The following is a 12,699-nucleotide window of genomic DNA, read 5'->3' as shown; positions in this document are numbered from 1 at the left end:
CAGTCCACTCATTTTATGCAAAGTCTAGCATGAGAATCCCGCTTATCTGACTACTATATATACTATCTAAGTTTTGAACTCGATCAGAATCTGTGTCCCAACCTAATCCAAAAACCACTAATAGATAAATATCAGTGTTAATTATATTTTGCCCCCTCGAACTTTCACTCAATTTATAATGTGCCTCCGAAACTAATAATTGCATCAAAGTGGACCTGCTTACTTTCAAAACTTACCAATCCCTCCATTCTGTTTATCAGCAACGTCAAATCTAACGAAAATTCACTATAAGAATGTAATTTTTATCTAATTTATTATCAATGATTATATAAAATAATATATGCCATCAATTAATAATAAATCATAGATCATTAACCATATATAAAATTATTTAATACCTAAGTTGTAAGCAAGTATGAATAATTTATGTATACAGTGAAATTATTTCATATTCATTAACCATATATAAATTAACAAAAAAATATTTAAATTACGATATTAAAATTAAATGAATTATTAATGTGGATTATATAACTAACTCATTAAAAAAATATTTTACTATAATTATATTTATGATGTTAATAGTTATTACTTGCTAATTTAGACTTTACTCTTTAGTATGATTTATTAATAATAATATCATACATTTTATATATGGTTAAATATTTATGATTTGTTATTAATTGATAACATATATTATTTTATATTTTATATGGTAAATAATAATAAACTAGATAAAAATTATATTTTTGTAGTGAATGTTATGCATATGAGCAACACGTGTAGTGAACTTCCATTAGATTTGACAATGCTAGTAGACAGAAGGGGGCATTGGTAAGTTTTGAAAGTTCGAAAGTCCATTTTGATACAATTTTTAGTTTCAGATATATATTGTAAATTGAGTAAAAGTTTGAGGAGTCAAAATGTAATTAACCCTAAATATCACAATTTAACATGAAGGCATACTACTAATAAAATCCTAAAATACTAACATAATTTATATTTCCCTAAATCTTAAAATTAGTCTAACCTTTTGTAAGCTCGAATTCTAAAAAATTGATAACCTCTCTTAAACCCATAATGCATCGGTGTAAGTCCACGACCTAATTAAAATTGCACGACCCATAATGCAACATAACCCACCAGCCCGTAATATTGGCAGAGAGAGAGAGAGAGAGAGAGAGAACTAACGTGAGAGAATGGGAGAAAAAACGTGAAAGGTGATGTGAGAAGAAGTGAGAGAACCAAGAGAATAGAGAGAGATAATGTGCAGAGTGAGCTTGACATCGGTCAATCTGTATGGCTATCGAGAGTGAAGCGTAGAGATGAGGGGCTATGGTGGTTCTTCTATGTCTCTATGAATTGCTCGGCAACGTGAAAACTTTTTTATGGTGGTGCTGAAACAGTGCACGGTCGAGGGTTGAGCAAGAAACTTGCTTTGTTTTTGGGTGGTTAAAACAGAGGAGGAGCATTGGGGTGCATTGGTCCTATGTGGGGGCTTGCGAGTTGGTGTTGGGTGGTGCTAAGCCAGCATCTGGGTGGTTCCTGGTGGCTGGCTGAGGTCCTCACTTTGTGCAGCGGTGGTGTAGTAGCTAATAACTCTAGGACATGGCTTGCGGTTGTGTGATTTTTTGTGGGACGAGGTGGTGGCGTGAGGAGGTGCAATGGCTCACGATTGTCGTTGAGATGGCTTGCCTGGTTGCTTTTTGAATGTGGAGGGCAGTAGTGTTATCGGAGGTTGTGGGCTGGTAACGTGCAACACCTCATGTTTTACACACGGGAGTGATGGCAACCGCTAAGTGGATGGGTATGGTTGTTGCCGATGGTTTATTGCCGCGTGTTTGGGTTTCAAACGTATGGGGACAGGTTGTTGTGCGTGGGGGGCTGTTTTTAAGGTTATTTCGTGACTTAGCATAGATATGTATATATATGGTGCGGTTGAAAAGGTTATGCGGAAACCTTAGTGTTGTTAGGTGGAAGAAAAATAGTGCATGGTTTTTTTTAATACATGCGGGTTAGGGGTTTAGTGCAACCGGGTTTGGGTTCTCCACGAGTTTTTGGTTGTTGGGTCGGTTTTTTGAGCTTTTAAAATAATAGTTGAGCATATCACCAATTAAAAATGATCTATTTAGTCCGTAAATATTAAATAGACTTTTGTCCAATTATCGAATTCAATAAAAATCTATATTTTACCATAATAAAATTTTGAGCTTATAATCTATTCAAAATTACTCGTTAAATCTCAAATAAACTTTTCATAAATATTAATCTCAATAAATTAATAGTTCGCTAGTATGAACCTGGTACTAGACTTGAGTGTTATAATTTTATAGTTAAAAGAATTTTATAATTGGATTTACTATAATAAATCACTTCAATTTATTAGTTTTGTTTTTATAATATTTTTTTTTTACAAACTAAATACTTTTCATACATTATATTCTAAATAGCAATACTATTCATTATTTATTTTATCATCATCTTCTTATCATTTTATTACATAGTATTAAATAATTAGAGATTATTTATTATATTTCACTTGTGTCTATCATTTAATGCTACATCAAGAAATATTGAGAGGAAGATGATAAAAAAATTAATAAATAGATTTTTCCTATTAGAAAAAAATCCAATTAATGTTCCATGAAATCATTACACTGAGCTGAACTATATTATAAACATAGGGTCCTGCTACATGCACGGGCACAAATCATTGCTAACAAAGTTCGTAGAAATTGCACCCGATCATGGTTGGATATGTCATAAAGCGTTTCGCATTTTTTTCTAAGCCAACAAAGTTCTTGTTATCAATTTGCTAATTGAAATAACGTGTCAGGTTTACAGACAAAGTTCTTAAAAATGTTAACAATTTGAGCACCAATTTCAAAAGGGGCACCAAAATGTCAATCAAATAAATAGAAATGACTCCTTTCCTTTCTGAATAACCAGAGATTTTATTTTTCTTTCTGATTAGGAAGTGTTAACCAGGAAGCCTCCATTTGGAGAGTCGTGCGAGAAAAGGATGTCTCGAAGGTGCAATTTCTTTTGGTCAAAGCCGCGTCCGTCCATTAGGTGGGTTTGGAGTATTGGGAGTCCTCTTTTGTTGAGGGAGAGAATTTGAATCATCTGGTCTACTTAGCTTATTTAGACCATTCAAGTCAATAGCTTTGCAAAACATTTGAACTTAAGGTTCAATTCGGTCCGGTCCGGATGATATTTTTTTGAATTGGATTGGATCCCTTTGGCTTAGGGTTTTCATCTTGGACCGGACCAAACCATCAAAGGGATTGGACCGGAGCAGAGCGGTCCCTATCGGTTCATTTGGTCCCTTTTTTTATCTTTTTTGCACATAAATTAATAAAAAATTATTTAAATTAGTAAAATTAAAATTAAGTAAACTATTTAATGTGAATTATGTAATTAACTATCTAACTCATTAACAAATAGTTAATTGTAATTATATTTATGATGTTAATTGTTACTAACTTAGAATATGTAAATGTATTATGATAGTTAATGCATAATGAACTATATTAAACTTTTTACATTTTGTATATTATTAATAAATAATTGTCAATTCATCATTAAACTTTATCACATTATTTATGATATATTATTTAATATTTTATATGCTAATAATAATAGATTAGATGAAAATCACATAAAAATAATATATTAAATTATTAAAAATATATATAATTTAGTCAGATTCGGTCTAAAATTTATAGATCCTAGCACTAGACCAAATTTTTTCGATTCACAATGTATGAGACCGAGCCCGACCGGGAGAGAATTCGGTTCTGTTGGCTTTTTCGGTCTGGACCATATTTTGTACGCCCTACTTGAACGCACCTCATTTTAGAACTTAGAAGTAGACTTGTCGGATGAGGGACTAACTAGAATCTCATAACAAGAGATAAAGCACAATTATGCCTTGTCCAACTGATCTAATTCTAAGATGATTCAAACAGTTGTGCAGCGTTCATGCTTTTAGTATTTCTGTTAATAGCTTATAGGTGGAGAATTTTGATTTTAAAGTTTTTCTTTTAAGTATAGTTAGTATTTCTCTTTACGCTGGAAATTATGAAACTCTTAATTTTAAAAGAAAATTGATTAAATGAATCTTGTACATAAAATTATAAATACATGTAGAATTACTCAATAATAAATCTACTGTTCTGTTTTTATGATCCTGTGCACTAAGTGTGTCATCGAACCTCTTCGGTCGATCTTGGAGGAGAATTTTGGACCGGACTATTTTTTTGGTCTACCAAAAGTTCAGACCGGACCGAACTGGTAAGGACTTTGGCTGGACTAGACTGTTTTGGTTTGGTTCGGTTGATCTTATCAGGGTATTTCGGTCTGGATCATTTTTTTTCTATTTTTAAAGTTTTTGACAAAAAAATTATATAAAATGATAAAAAAAAAATCAAATGAATGATATAATCTAAGTTGTCTAACTAAGTATATATTTAACTAGTTAAATATTTTAATTAAGTATAATAAATTAATAATGCTAATAGCATGTGTACTATCAATAATTAATAGTTAATACTTTGTATTAAAATTCTTACCCTTTAATTTTTATATAATATAAGTATAAATAATTAGACTAGAAGAGAATCAAATAATTACTTGTAATTAGTTAGAAAACAATTATTCAATTACTTGCTTTTAATTTATATAACTACTTAAAAAAACTATAAATATCATATAAAAAATTAGTTAAAAATTGACATATTAAATTCGCTCTGGTTTGAGGTGAAAAAATTTTAATCCGAGATTGGACCGAAAACTCAATTTCTTCACTTAGTTGGATTGAGACTGGCCAATCCTTTAATTGGTCTGGTCCGGACGGATCGAAGGTCTGTCCGGTTGGTTTTCCAATTGTACGCTAGGCATAACTCTCTGTAATCGGAACATTAACCAAAACCCCCTTAGTTCTTGCTATTCGTGGGAGTTGTTGAGATCACCGGCACACTTGCTCTAATTATCAAACACAGAATTCCACAGGTCTAATAATTTTTATGATTAGAGATTATTGGTTACATTAATAATAATTCCCACCATAGTTTTAATTTGGTACATAAAAGCAAAGGATCCGAATGCTAACGTGTTGCAATCTACACGCAACTTCGATGCCAATCCAAATCCGACACATAAACACAAATCGTAGAAACTGATACTTGGTCTTAAAAAAACATTTTAAGTAAAGGCCCGTTTGGATTATTAGATACTGAGGTTATGAGATAGTTTTAAATGAATTAAATAAAATATTATTAGAATATTATTTTAAAATTTAAAAAAATTAAATTATTTATTATATTTTATATAAAAATTTAAAAAAATTATAACACTGAATTCAAACCGTTTGAACACGGGGCCTAAATACATGCGAGTGGATAGCATTTTCTTTACGGGAATGTGAATGGAAAATATGAAATCAAAATTTCTATTAGCTCGAGAAAAAAATCTATCGTCAAAAGATAAAAATAAAAAATAAAAAAAGGAAGAAAAAGATGGATATCAAATCATCACCTCCCTGGCTCCCTCCCATATCCAAGGGTAATAAATGCAGAATACCTTTTCAAGGATATGCAATGCAATCACAGTAAGCTCCGGATCATTCTCCACGTCGTTTTCAAATCGATCCATTAGCTTTTCCGGACGCCATTTTGGAAGACACGTTAGACACCATTGACGAGGTCGAGAGACCTCGTTCGCATGCGCAGTACAAACCTAGAGCACGCAAAAGCAATCATGCAAGTACAACGATAACTGGCTCGGAATTCCCAAATACATCTCGAGGGTAATATCGGAAGCCAAAAGTCTCGGTCCCTCTGGGAAGAAAGTCCTTCTTTACTTCTCCTCTTTATATCCGTGCTCTGCTTTTCCTCTGTCTTCTGCTCTGTTTTTTTTCTCTGCTCTTTTCGGTCGGCACCCACCAATGGCGCCTAGTCTGAAAGACCTACAGCTCACCAAGGTTGCCGGCGCCGGAGGCCGGATCTTCGACAGCCATGATTCCGGTGACCTTGAGGACGTACGGCTCCTAGATTCCTACGATGATGGCGATAGTTTTAATAAAATCGAAGCAGGAATAAGGAGGGTCCAGGTCAGCGTCTCCGGTATGACCTGCGCTGCTTGTTCTAATTCGGTTGAGGGGGCTCTAAACAGCGTCAACGGGGTTTTGAGGGCCTCTGTTGCCTTGCTTCAGAACAAGGCTGACGTGGTTTTTGATCCTATGTTGGTGAAGGTTAGTATTGGGTTGGAATCCCGCATCTTCGCTTTGGGGTTTAGTTTGAATGTTAGTTTGTTATAAATTGGTAAAGGGTTAGTGCTGTTTTCTGAAAACTTTGGGCTTTTGAGCTCGTTTTGGTGTTTCGGACTACGGGTCAGTTATAGTGGTTCCTCAATTTTTGTGATTTTTGCTCAATCCTGTAAATTTCTCTTTACTTTTTGTTTCTGGTGAATTGGGTCCAGGGTTCGTTTATTATTATTGTTATTATTATTTTAAATTTGTGCTGTGCGGAGTTCTCTCTTAGGTTTGTATCTTGATATGGCATATAATGTTTTCATTTTTATCAGTAGAACAAGATTGTGATATCAGCCATGCAATTATTATAAATTGTGATGACTTTTTTTTGGGTAAGTTATCCATTAAGAGGAAAAACGAAATAAAGGGGTGCCACTCTAATACCTGGCAAAGTATTCATGAGAAACACCCAAAGAAAACTTGATTGTTAGATTAAATATATCTTTTAAACTTGCCTGTCAAATTAACTATAAATCACGCCTACAGGATAGGTGCCTACCTCCATTCCTTTAGCTGCCACTGGACACAACTGAACTTCTTGAATTTCCAAACTAGGGAGAGACAAAGCTGGACCAAATTTTCTAGAAGGCCAACTTTTTAAAAGACACTGCTGTATGAGAGAGGAGAGGAATTGATGGAATGTAATGAGTTCTAGACAACACGAGAAAACTTTAAAAGATTGTAATAATTTGTTTAATACTTTTGATAACGGTCAGTTTCTGTTATAGAGTTTGTGGGCATCCTTATGAAATCCTTAATCATCTTCCTGTGTCTGGCTGCATTTGAAAGTACCTTGCATAGAAGTTTATATCTGCCAAATGGGCACAGAGAACCGTGGATTTGTAAATACTGAAGCATTTTGTGACTTGTTTTAATTTAGGATGAAGACATTAAGAATGCAATTGAGGATGCGGGCTTTGAGGCTGAGATTCTACCTGAACCCAGTACTTTTGGGACAAATCCACATGTAACCCTGTTAGGGCAGTTCTCAATTGGAGGTATGACGTGTGCAGCCTGTGTAAATTCTGTTGAAGGTATTTTAAGAAATCTGCCTGGTGTCAAAAAGGCAGTAGTTGCCTTGGCCACTTCCTTAGGGGAAGTTGAGTATGACCCCCTTGTGATTAGTAAGGATGAAATTGTCAATGCAATCGAAGATGCTGGTTTTGAAGCTTCACTTGTACAGAGCAGTGAGCAGGACAAAATCGTATTAGGGGTTGCTGGCATATACAATGAGATGGACGGACAGCTTTTAGAAGGCATACTAAGCCACTTTAAAGGCGTTAGACAATTTCGTTTTGACAAAACATCGAGAGAAGTGGAAGTTCTCTTTGATCCTGAAATTGTCAGCTCCAGATCATTAGTTGATGGGATTGAGGGACAATCCAATGGGAAGTTTAAATTACACGTAACAAGCCCTTATGCAAGAATGACTTCCAAAGATGTTGAAGAAGCTTCAAATATGTTTTGGCTTTTTGCCTCTAGCTTGTTTCTCAGTGTAAGTATTTTCTTTCATTGACACGATTCAATATATGGAATATATTTCTTTTTGTATTTTGCTTCCTTTATGTTGTCTCTTTCCTGACAGTTGCAATATAATGCCAACAGAAACTTAGTCATGATGCCTGGATATGTTTCCTTTTGAGTCCATGCCAGTTAGTAGGGTTAAGTTGGGTTGAGCCTTTGTCAATCTTACATTGAGAATTGCATTCATATCTCAATGTAATATTTCTTATAATTTATCAGTATCTTTTGGAAATCTAGATGATACTAGTTGATAAGAATGTTTTTGAATTGCAAAGTGTCACACGCCCCAACCTACACCCTAGGAGTTGGTAGTTTGGAGTGCTAGAAGATGTGAGTCTAATTTAATGTAAAAATAAATTACTTATAAAAATGCATCCTTCAAATGGTTTACAAAATGATTTTGTAGCCCATGCAGACACCAACGATACTACAGTTTCTATTCTTGCCTTTTAAATTAATTGTTCCTTTGGCTCCAGATTCCTGTCTTTCTCATAAGGGTAGTTTGTCCTCACATACCACCGGTGTATTCCTTTTTGCTTTGGAGATGTGGGCCCTTCCAAATGGAGGATTGGTTGAAGTGGGCATTGGTGAGTCTTGTCCAATTTGTTGTTGGAAAGCGCTTCTACATTGCAGCTGCCAGAGCTCTTCGGAATGGTTCAACTAACATGGATGTTTTGGTTGCATTGGGAACTTCAGCCTCTTACCTCTACTCTATATGTGCTCTTCTATATGGTGCAGTGACTGGATTTTGGTCCCCAACATACTTTGAAACAAGTGCAATGCTGATAACATTTGTATTGTTTGGGAAGTATCTGGAGTGTCTTGCCAAAGGAAAAACCTCAGATGCCATCAAGAAGTTAGTGGAACTTGCACCAGCAACAGCAGTGTTACTTGTCAAAGACAAAGGTTTGTTTGCATGTGTCTTCCTTTCTTTTCTTCTTCTTCTTTTAAATAGATGATGTAACTTATCAAAAAAATAGAGGGTGATGTATTTCTGGGAATTTGCCCATCAGAATGGTTGGAGTCTTGAGGTTTTAATAAAATTTTGAAATTGTATATATCTTTTATCATTTATTTTTACATTGAGTAGGATAAAAAGTTGATTCCAAAATTTTATCGAACACTCTCAATTCACTATGCTTTTTTCTAGATAGGTGCCTCTCTTGTATATGTCTTGTGTACTTGAGTTGCGCCTTTTGCTCTTTTTAATAAAAATGTAACTGCTTTTAATTTTATTGGTTTTCAGTTGGAAGGTGTGTTGGAGAACGGGAAATAGATGCTTTGCTAATTCAGCCTGGCGACACTTTAAAAGTTCTTCCTGGTGCAAAGGTTCCGGCCGATGGTGTAGTTGTATGGGGTTCAAGTTATGTTAACGAGGGGATGGTAACTGGTGAATCTGTACCTGTTTCAAAGGAAGTCAATTCATCAGTTATTGGAGGTACTATAAATTTACATGGTGCCCTTCACATACAAGCTACTAAAGTAGGAGGTGATGCAGTTTTAAGCCAGATAATTAGCTTGGTTGAGACAGCCCAGATGTCAAAAGCTCCTATTCAGAAGTTTGCTGACTTTGTAAGTGTTATGGATATTGTCTGACTGTAATCTTGTCATGCTCGTTCTATTTGTATGATCTATATAGGTGTCATATGAGTATATTCTTTTCCTCCCGTCTTGCTTTGAAAATGAGAAAAGAATGCGTTTTAAAGTCACCTGAAAAAGTAATCTATATGGTGTAAGATGACTCATTCCATTGTAGCTTGGCAAGTGACGATGAGTGACTAGCAATTATTTTATGCTTATTGTATAGCCAACCTGTCATTTTTTGACATTCATGATACATATGTATGCCTTCTACCTTTTCCATTCTTATAAATGGCAGAATATGATCCCCTTCTCCTTCCTCAAAAATACCTTCAGAATGGATAGCTTTTACTCTTCCACTTGGTTTTTGCCTTTTATAAAGGTCATGTTTTATTCCCAGGTGTATTTTCCTGACCACTCTTACTGGGATTACTGTATTCTGAAGGAGATGGATTTATCCAGTCCTAAGCCTCTGCTGCATAGCTTAGTTACATGGTACCTGTGTTGAGTTTGAGTATCAATGAGTCAGTACCCTATTTTTGAATGAGACATGATATGCATCTTTTTGTGCAAGCCTTTTACAGAGGCTGATTGGATCAGCTACCATAATGATTAACACCTCATTGAAAGTTCATCATAAATATATAAACAATTTGTGCATGATAGACTTTACGCCACTTTCCTTATTTTCTGGGTTATTTTTTTCCCTCATTTTTCTGCAGTCAGTTCTTGAATTTTATTTTCGAAATTATAGATTGATGTTATAGTATACACAATTCTTGGTATCAATCATTGGTCCTATCTTGGTTGTCTTTGTACATGCAGGTAGCGAGCATATTTGTTCCTACGGTTGTTGCCATGTCATTGTTAACATTATTGGTTTGGTGAGTTCACATTTCCTTATGGATGCTGTCATGCACTTGTGGATAGTAATTTTATTCCATATAGTTACAATGGTTGTGCCTCCTTTTTATTAAATATTTTCTTTTGCCCATTGTCTCTAGGTATATTAGTGGAGCTCTTGGAGCTTACCCAGAACAATGGCTACCGGAAAATGGAAACCACTTCGTATTTGCCCTCATGTTTTCAATATCGGTTGTGGTTATTGCATGTCCATGTGCTCTTGGCTTGGCAACGCCAACTGCTGTCATGGTTGCAACAGGGGTTGGGGCAAATAATGGTGTGCTGATAAAAGGAGGAGATGCTTTGGAAAGGGCTCAAAAGATTAAGTATGTGATATTTGATAAAACAGGTACCCTAACCCAGGGAAAAGCCACAGTTACGACAGCAAAAGTTTTTGCAGGAATGGATCGTGGAGAATTCCTTAGATTGGTGGCTTCTGCAGAGGTGACTTCCAATTTCCTTACAAGTTTCCTTTTTTTCCCTCGAACACATACTTTTTGTCTTTTTTATGTTTTCCTATTTTTGGTCCAAATATGGTGCCTCAAGAAATTCCAAAGAAGACCTTATAACATCGTAATGATATAAAGCAAAATAGTTACCATGCTATTTTAACTGCTGCGAAACAGACAGCTTGCTTTTAATACAGTATTTAGATGTTTTTCTATTTCGGATTAACTGCATAGATGGGCAGATACAAACATCCATTTTCTTCTTCTCATTGCATTACTCCCTCTCTCTCTCTCTCGCGCGCCGGGGGGGGGGGGGGTAGAAATTCATCAAAATATCAAGCAATACCACCATACCAGAAGCTATCTTGATTTGTTTATTTTTCCCCCGTCTTAGGCTAGCAGTGAGCACCCATTGGCTAAAGCAATAGTGGAATATGCACGCCATTTCCATTTCTTTGATGAGTCTTCTGAAACCAAGGATGCTGAATATAATATCAAAGAGTCAACTTCTGGATGGCTTTTTGATGTGTCAGAATTCTATGCTCTGCCAGGAAGAGGTGTCAATTGCTTTATAAATGGGAAAAGGGTCCTGGTGAGTTTTCTTCTCATTGAAATTTGCAAATATCGATTTATTTTCAAATATGCTTCATAATTTTGCTTATTGGTGGTGACTTATCCTAAAAAGGTTGGAAACCGGAAGCTAATAACTGAAAATGGAATGGCTATCCCAATCGATGTTGAAAGTTTCATAGTAGATCTGGAAGAAAGTGCCAATACCGGAATACTCGTTGCATATGACAATACATTAATTGGAGTTTTGGGAGTTGCTGACCCACTAAAGAGAGAAGCTGCTGTGGTAGTGGAGGGCCTTGGGAAAATGGGTGTTGGGACAGCCATGGTCACTGGGGATAACTGGAGAACAGCTAGGGCAGTTGCTAAGGAGGTATAAAGTTTCATTTCTCCCCCATTTTTCACTATCAAACCCTTAACTTAGAATTATGATATTAAGAGAAATGCTAATGACTTTTTTAGGTTCCCAATAAATTTAGACTCTAACCAACGCTTTATCCTCAATATCATTGCGAAAAATGGTTCTCTTGTTAATTTCTATATAAATATTGTTATTGGAACTTAGCATCAAACATATGGTTCTTAAGTAATTATCCATTATTAGTTTTAGTGGATTAGCTATTCTATGCAGACAGAATTAAATTTGTGGGATACAAATTGATATCATATGCCAACTATAAAGACAAAAAAATATTTATGCTGGGCAGGTTGGCATTCGAGATGTAAGGGCAGAGGTAATGCCAGCAGGAAAAGCCGATGTTGTACAATCATTCCAAAAAAATGGGAGCATAGTTGCAATGGTGGGTGATGGTATCAACGACTCCCCTGCTCTAGCTGCAGCTGATGTTGGTATGGCAATTGGGGCCGGGACAGATATTGCCATAGAAGCAGCGGATTATGTATTGATGAGAAATGACTTGGAAGATGTAATCACAGCCATTGATATCTCGCGGAAGACCTTTTCACGTATCAGATTGAATTATGTGTTTGCCATGGGTTACAATGTGGTTGCGATCCCTATTGCTGCTGGGGTTTTCTATCCTTCTCTGGGGATTAAGTTACCACCATGGGCGGCTGGTGCATGCATGGCTCTTTCATCTGTAAGTGTAGTATGCTCTTCTTTGCTTCTTAGGAGATACAAAAAACCCAGACTTACAACCGTACTAGAAATAACTGTAGAGTAGAAAGAGAGAAATTGAGAAACTTCGGCTTCATATGAAGATTATTAGATGGGTTTGGATCCAGTTTGTTGTCCCAATTTTGTACATGATTTCTGTTTCATTTGCAGTGGTGGTGGTGTAAATTTTGTACCCTGTTCATTGTAATTGCAACTTGTATAATAATTTTCTTTTAAGCTTT

The 12,699-nt window shown here is 35.5% G+C and overlaps 1 protein-coding gene across 1 annotated transcript; it reads left to right on the top strand.

Annotated features, from left to right (window-relative positions):
• Window positions 1-5,571: 5,571 nt before the first annotated feature.
• On the top strand, window positions 5,572-12,699 carry LOC121264978 (copper-transporting ATPase RAN1-like). The gene is made up of 9 exons (XM_041168402.1): window positions 5,572-6,253; window positions 7,194-7,808; window positions 8,314-8,743; window positions 9,084-9,409; window positions 10,244-10,302; window positions 10,423-10,765; window positions 11,165-11,362; window positions 11,456-11,713; window positions 12,048-12,699. The coding sequence occupies exons 1-9, from the start codon at window positions 5,948-5,950 to the stop codon at window positions 12,522-12,524; spliced, it is 3,012 nt and encodes a 1,003-aa protein (XP_041024336.1). The 5' UTR covers window positions 5,572-5,947; the 3' UTR covers window positions 12,525-12,699.

This window comes from Juglans microcarpa x Juglans regia, chromosome 5D (assembly GCF_004785595.1).
Source record: "Juglans microcarpa x Juglans regia isolate MS1-56 chromosome 5D, Jm3101_v1.0, whole genome shotgun sequence".
Lineage (NCBI taxonomy): Eukaryota > Viridiplantae > Streptophyta > Magnoliopsida > Fagales > Juglandaceae > Juglans > Juglans microcarpa x Juglans regia.
Note: the sequence above shows the minus strand (reverse complement) of the source record. Positions and strands in the feature narration are given on the sequence as shown.

Coding starts and splice junctions, on each gene's coding strand:
- LOC121264978 (XM_041168402.1), top strand. CDS start 5,948: ATGGCGCCTAGTCTGAAAGACCTACAGCTCACCAAGGTTGCCGGCGCC. Junction 6,254..7,193: donor TTGATCCTATGTTGGTGAAG/GTTAGTATTGGG, acceptor GTTTTAATTTAG/GATGAAGACATTAAGAATGC. Junction 9,410..10,243: donor TTCAGAAGTTTGCTGACTTT/GTAAGTGTTATG, acceptor TTGTACATGCAG/GTAGCGAGCATATTTGTTCC.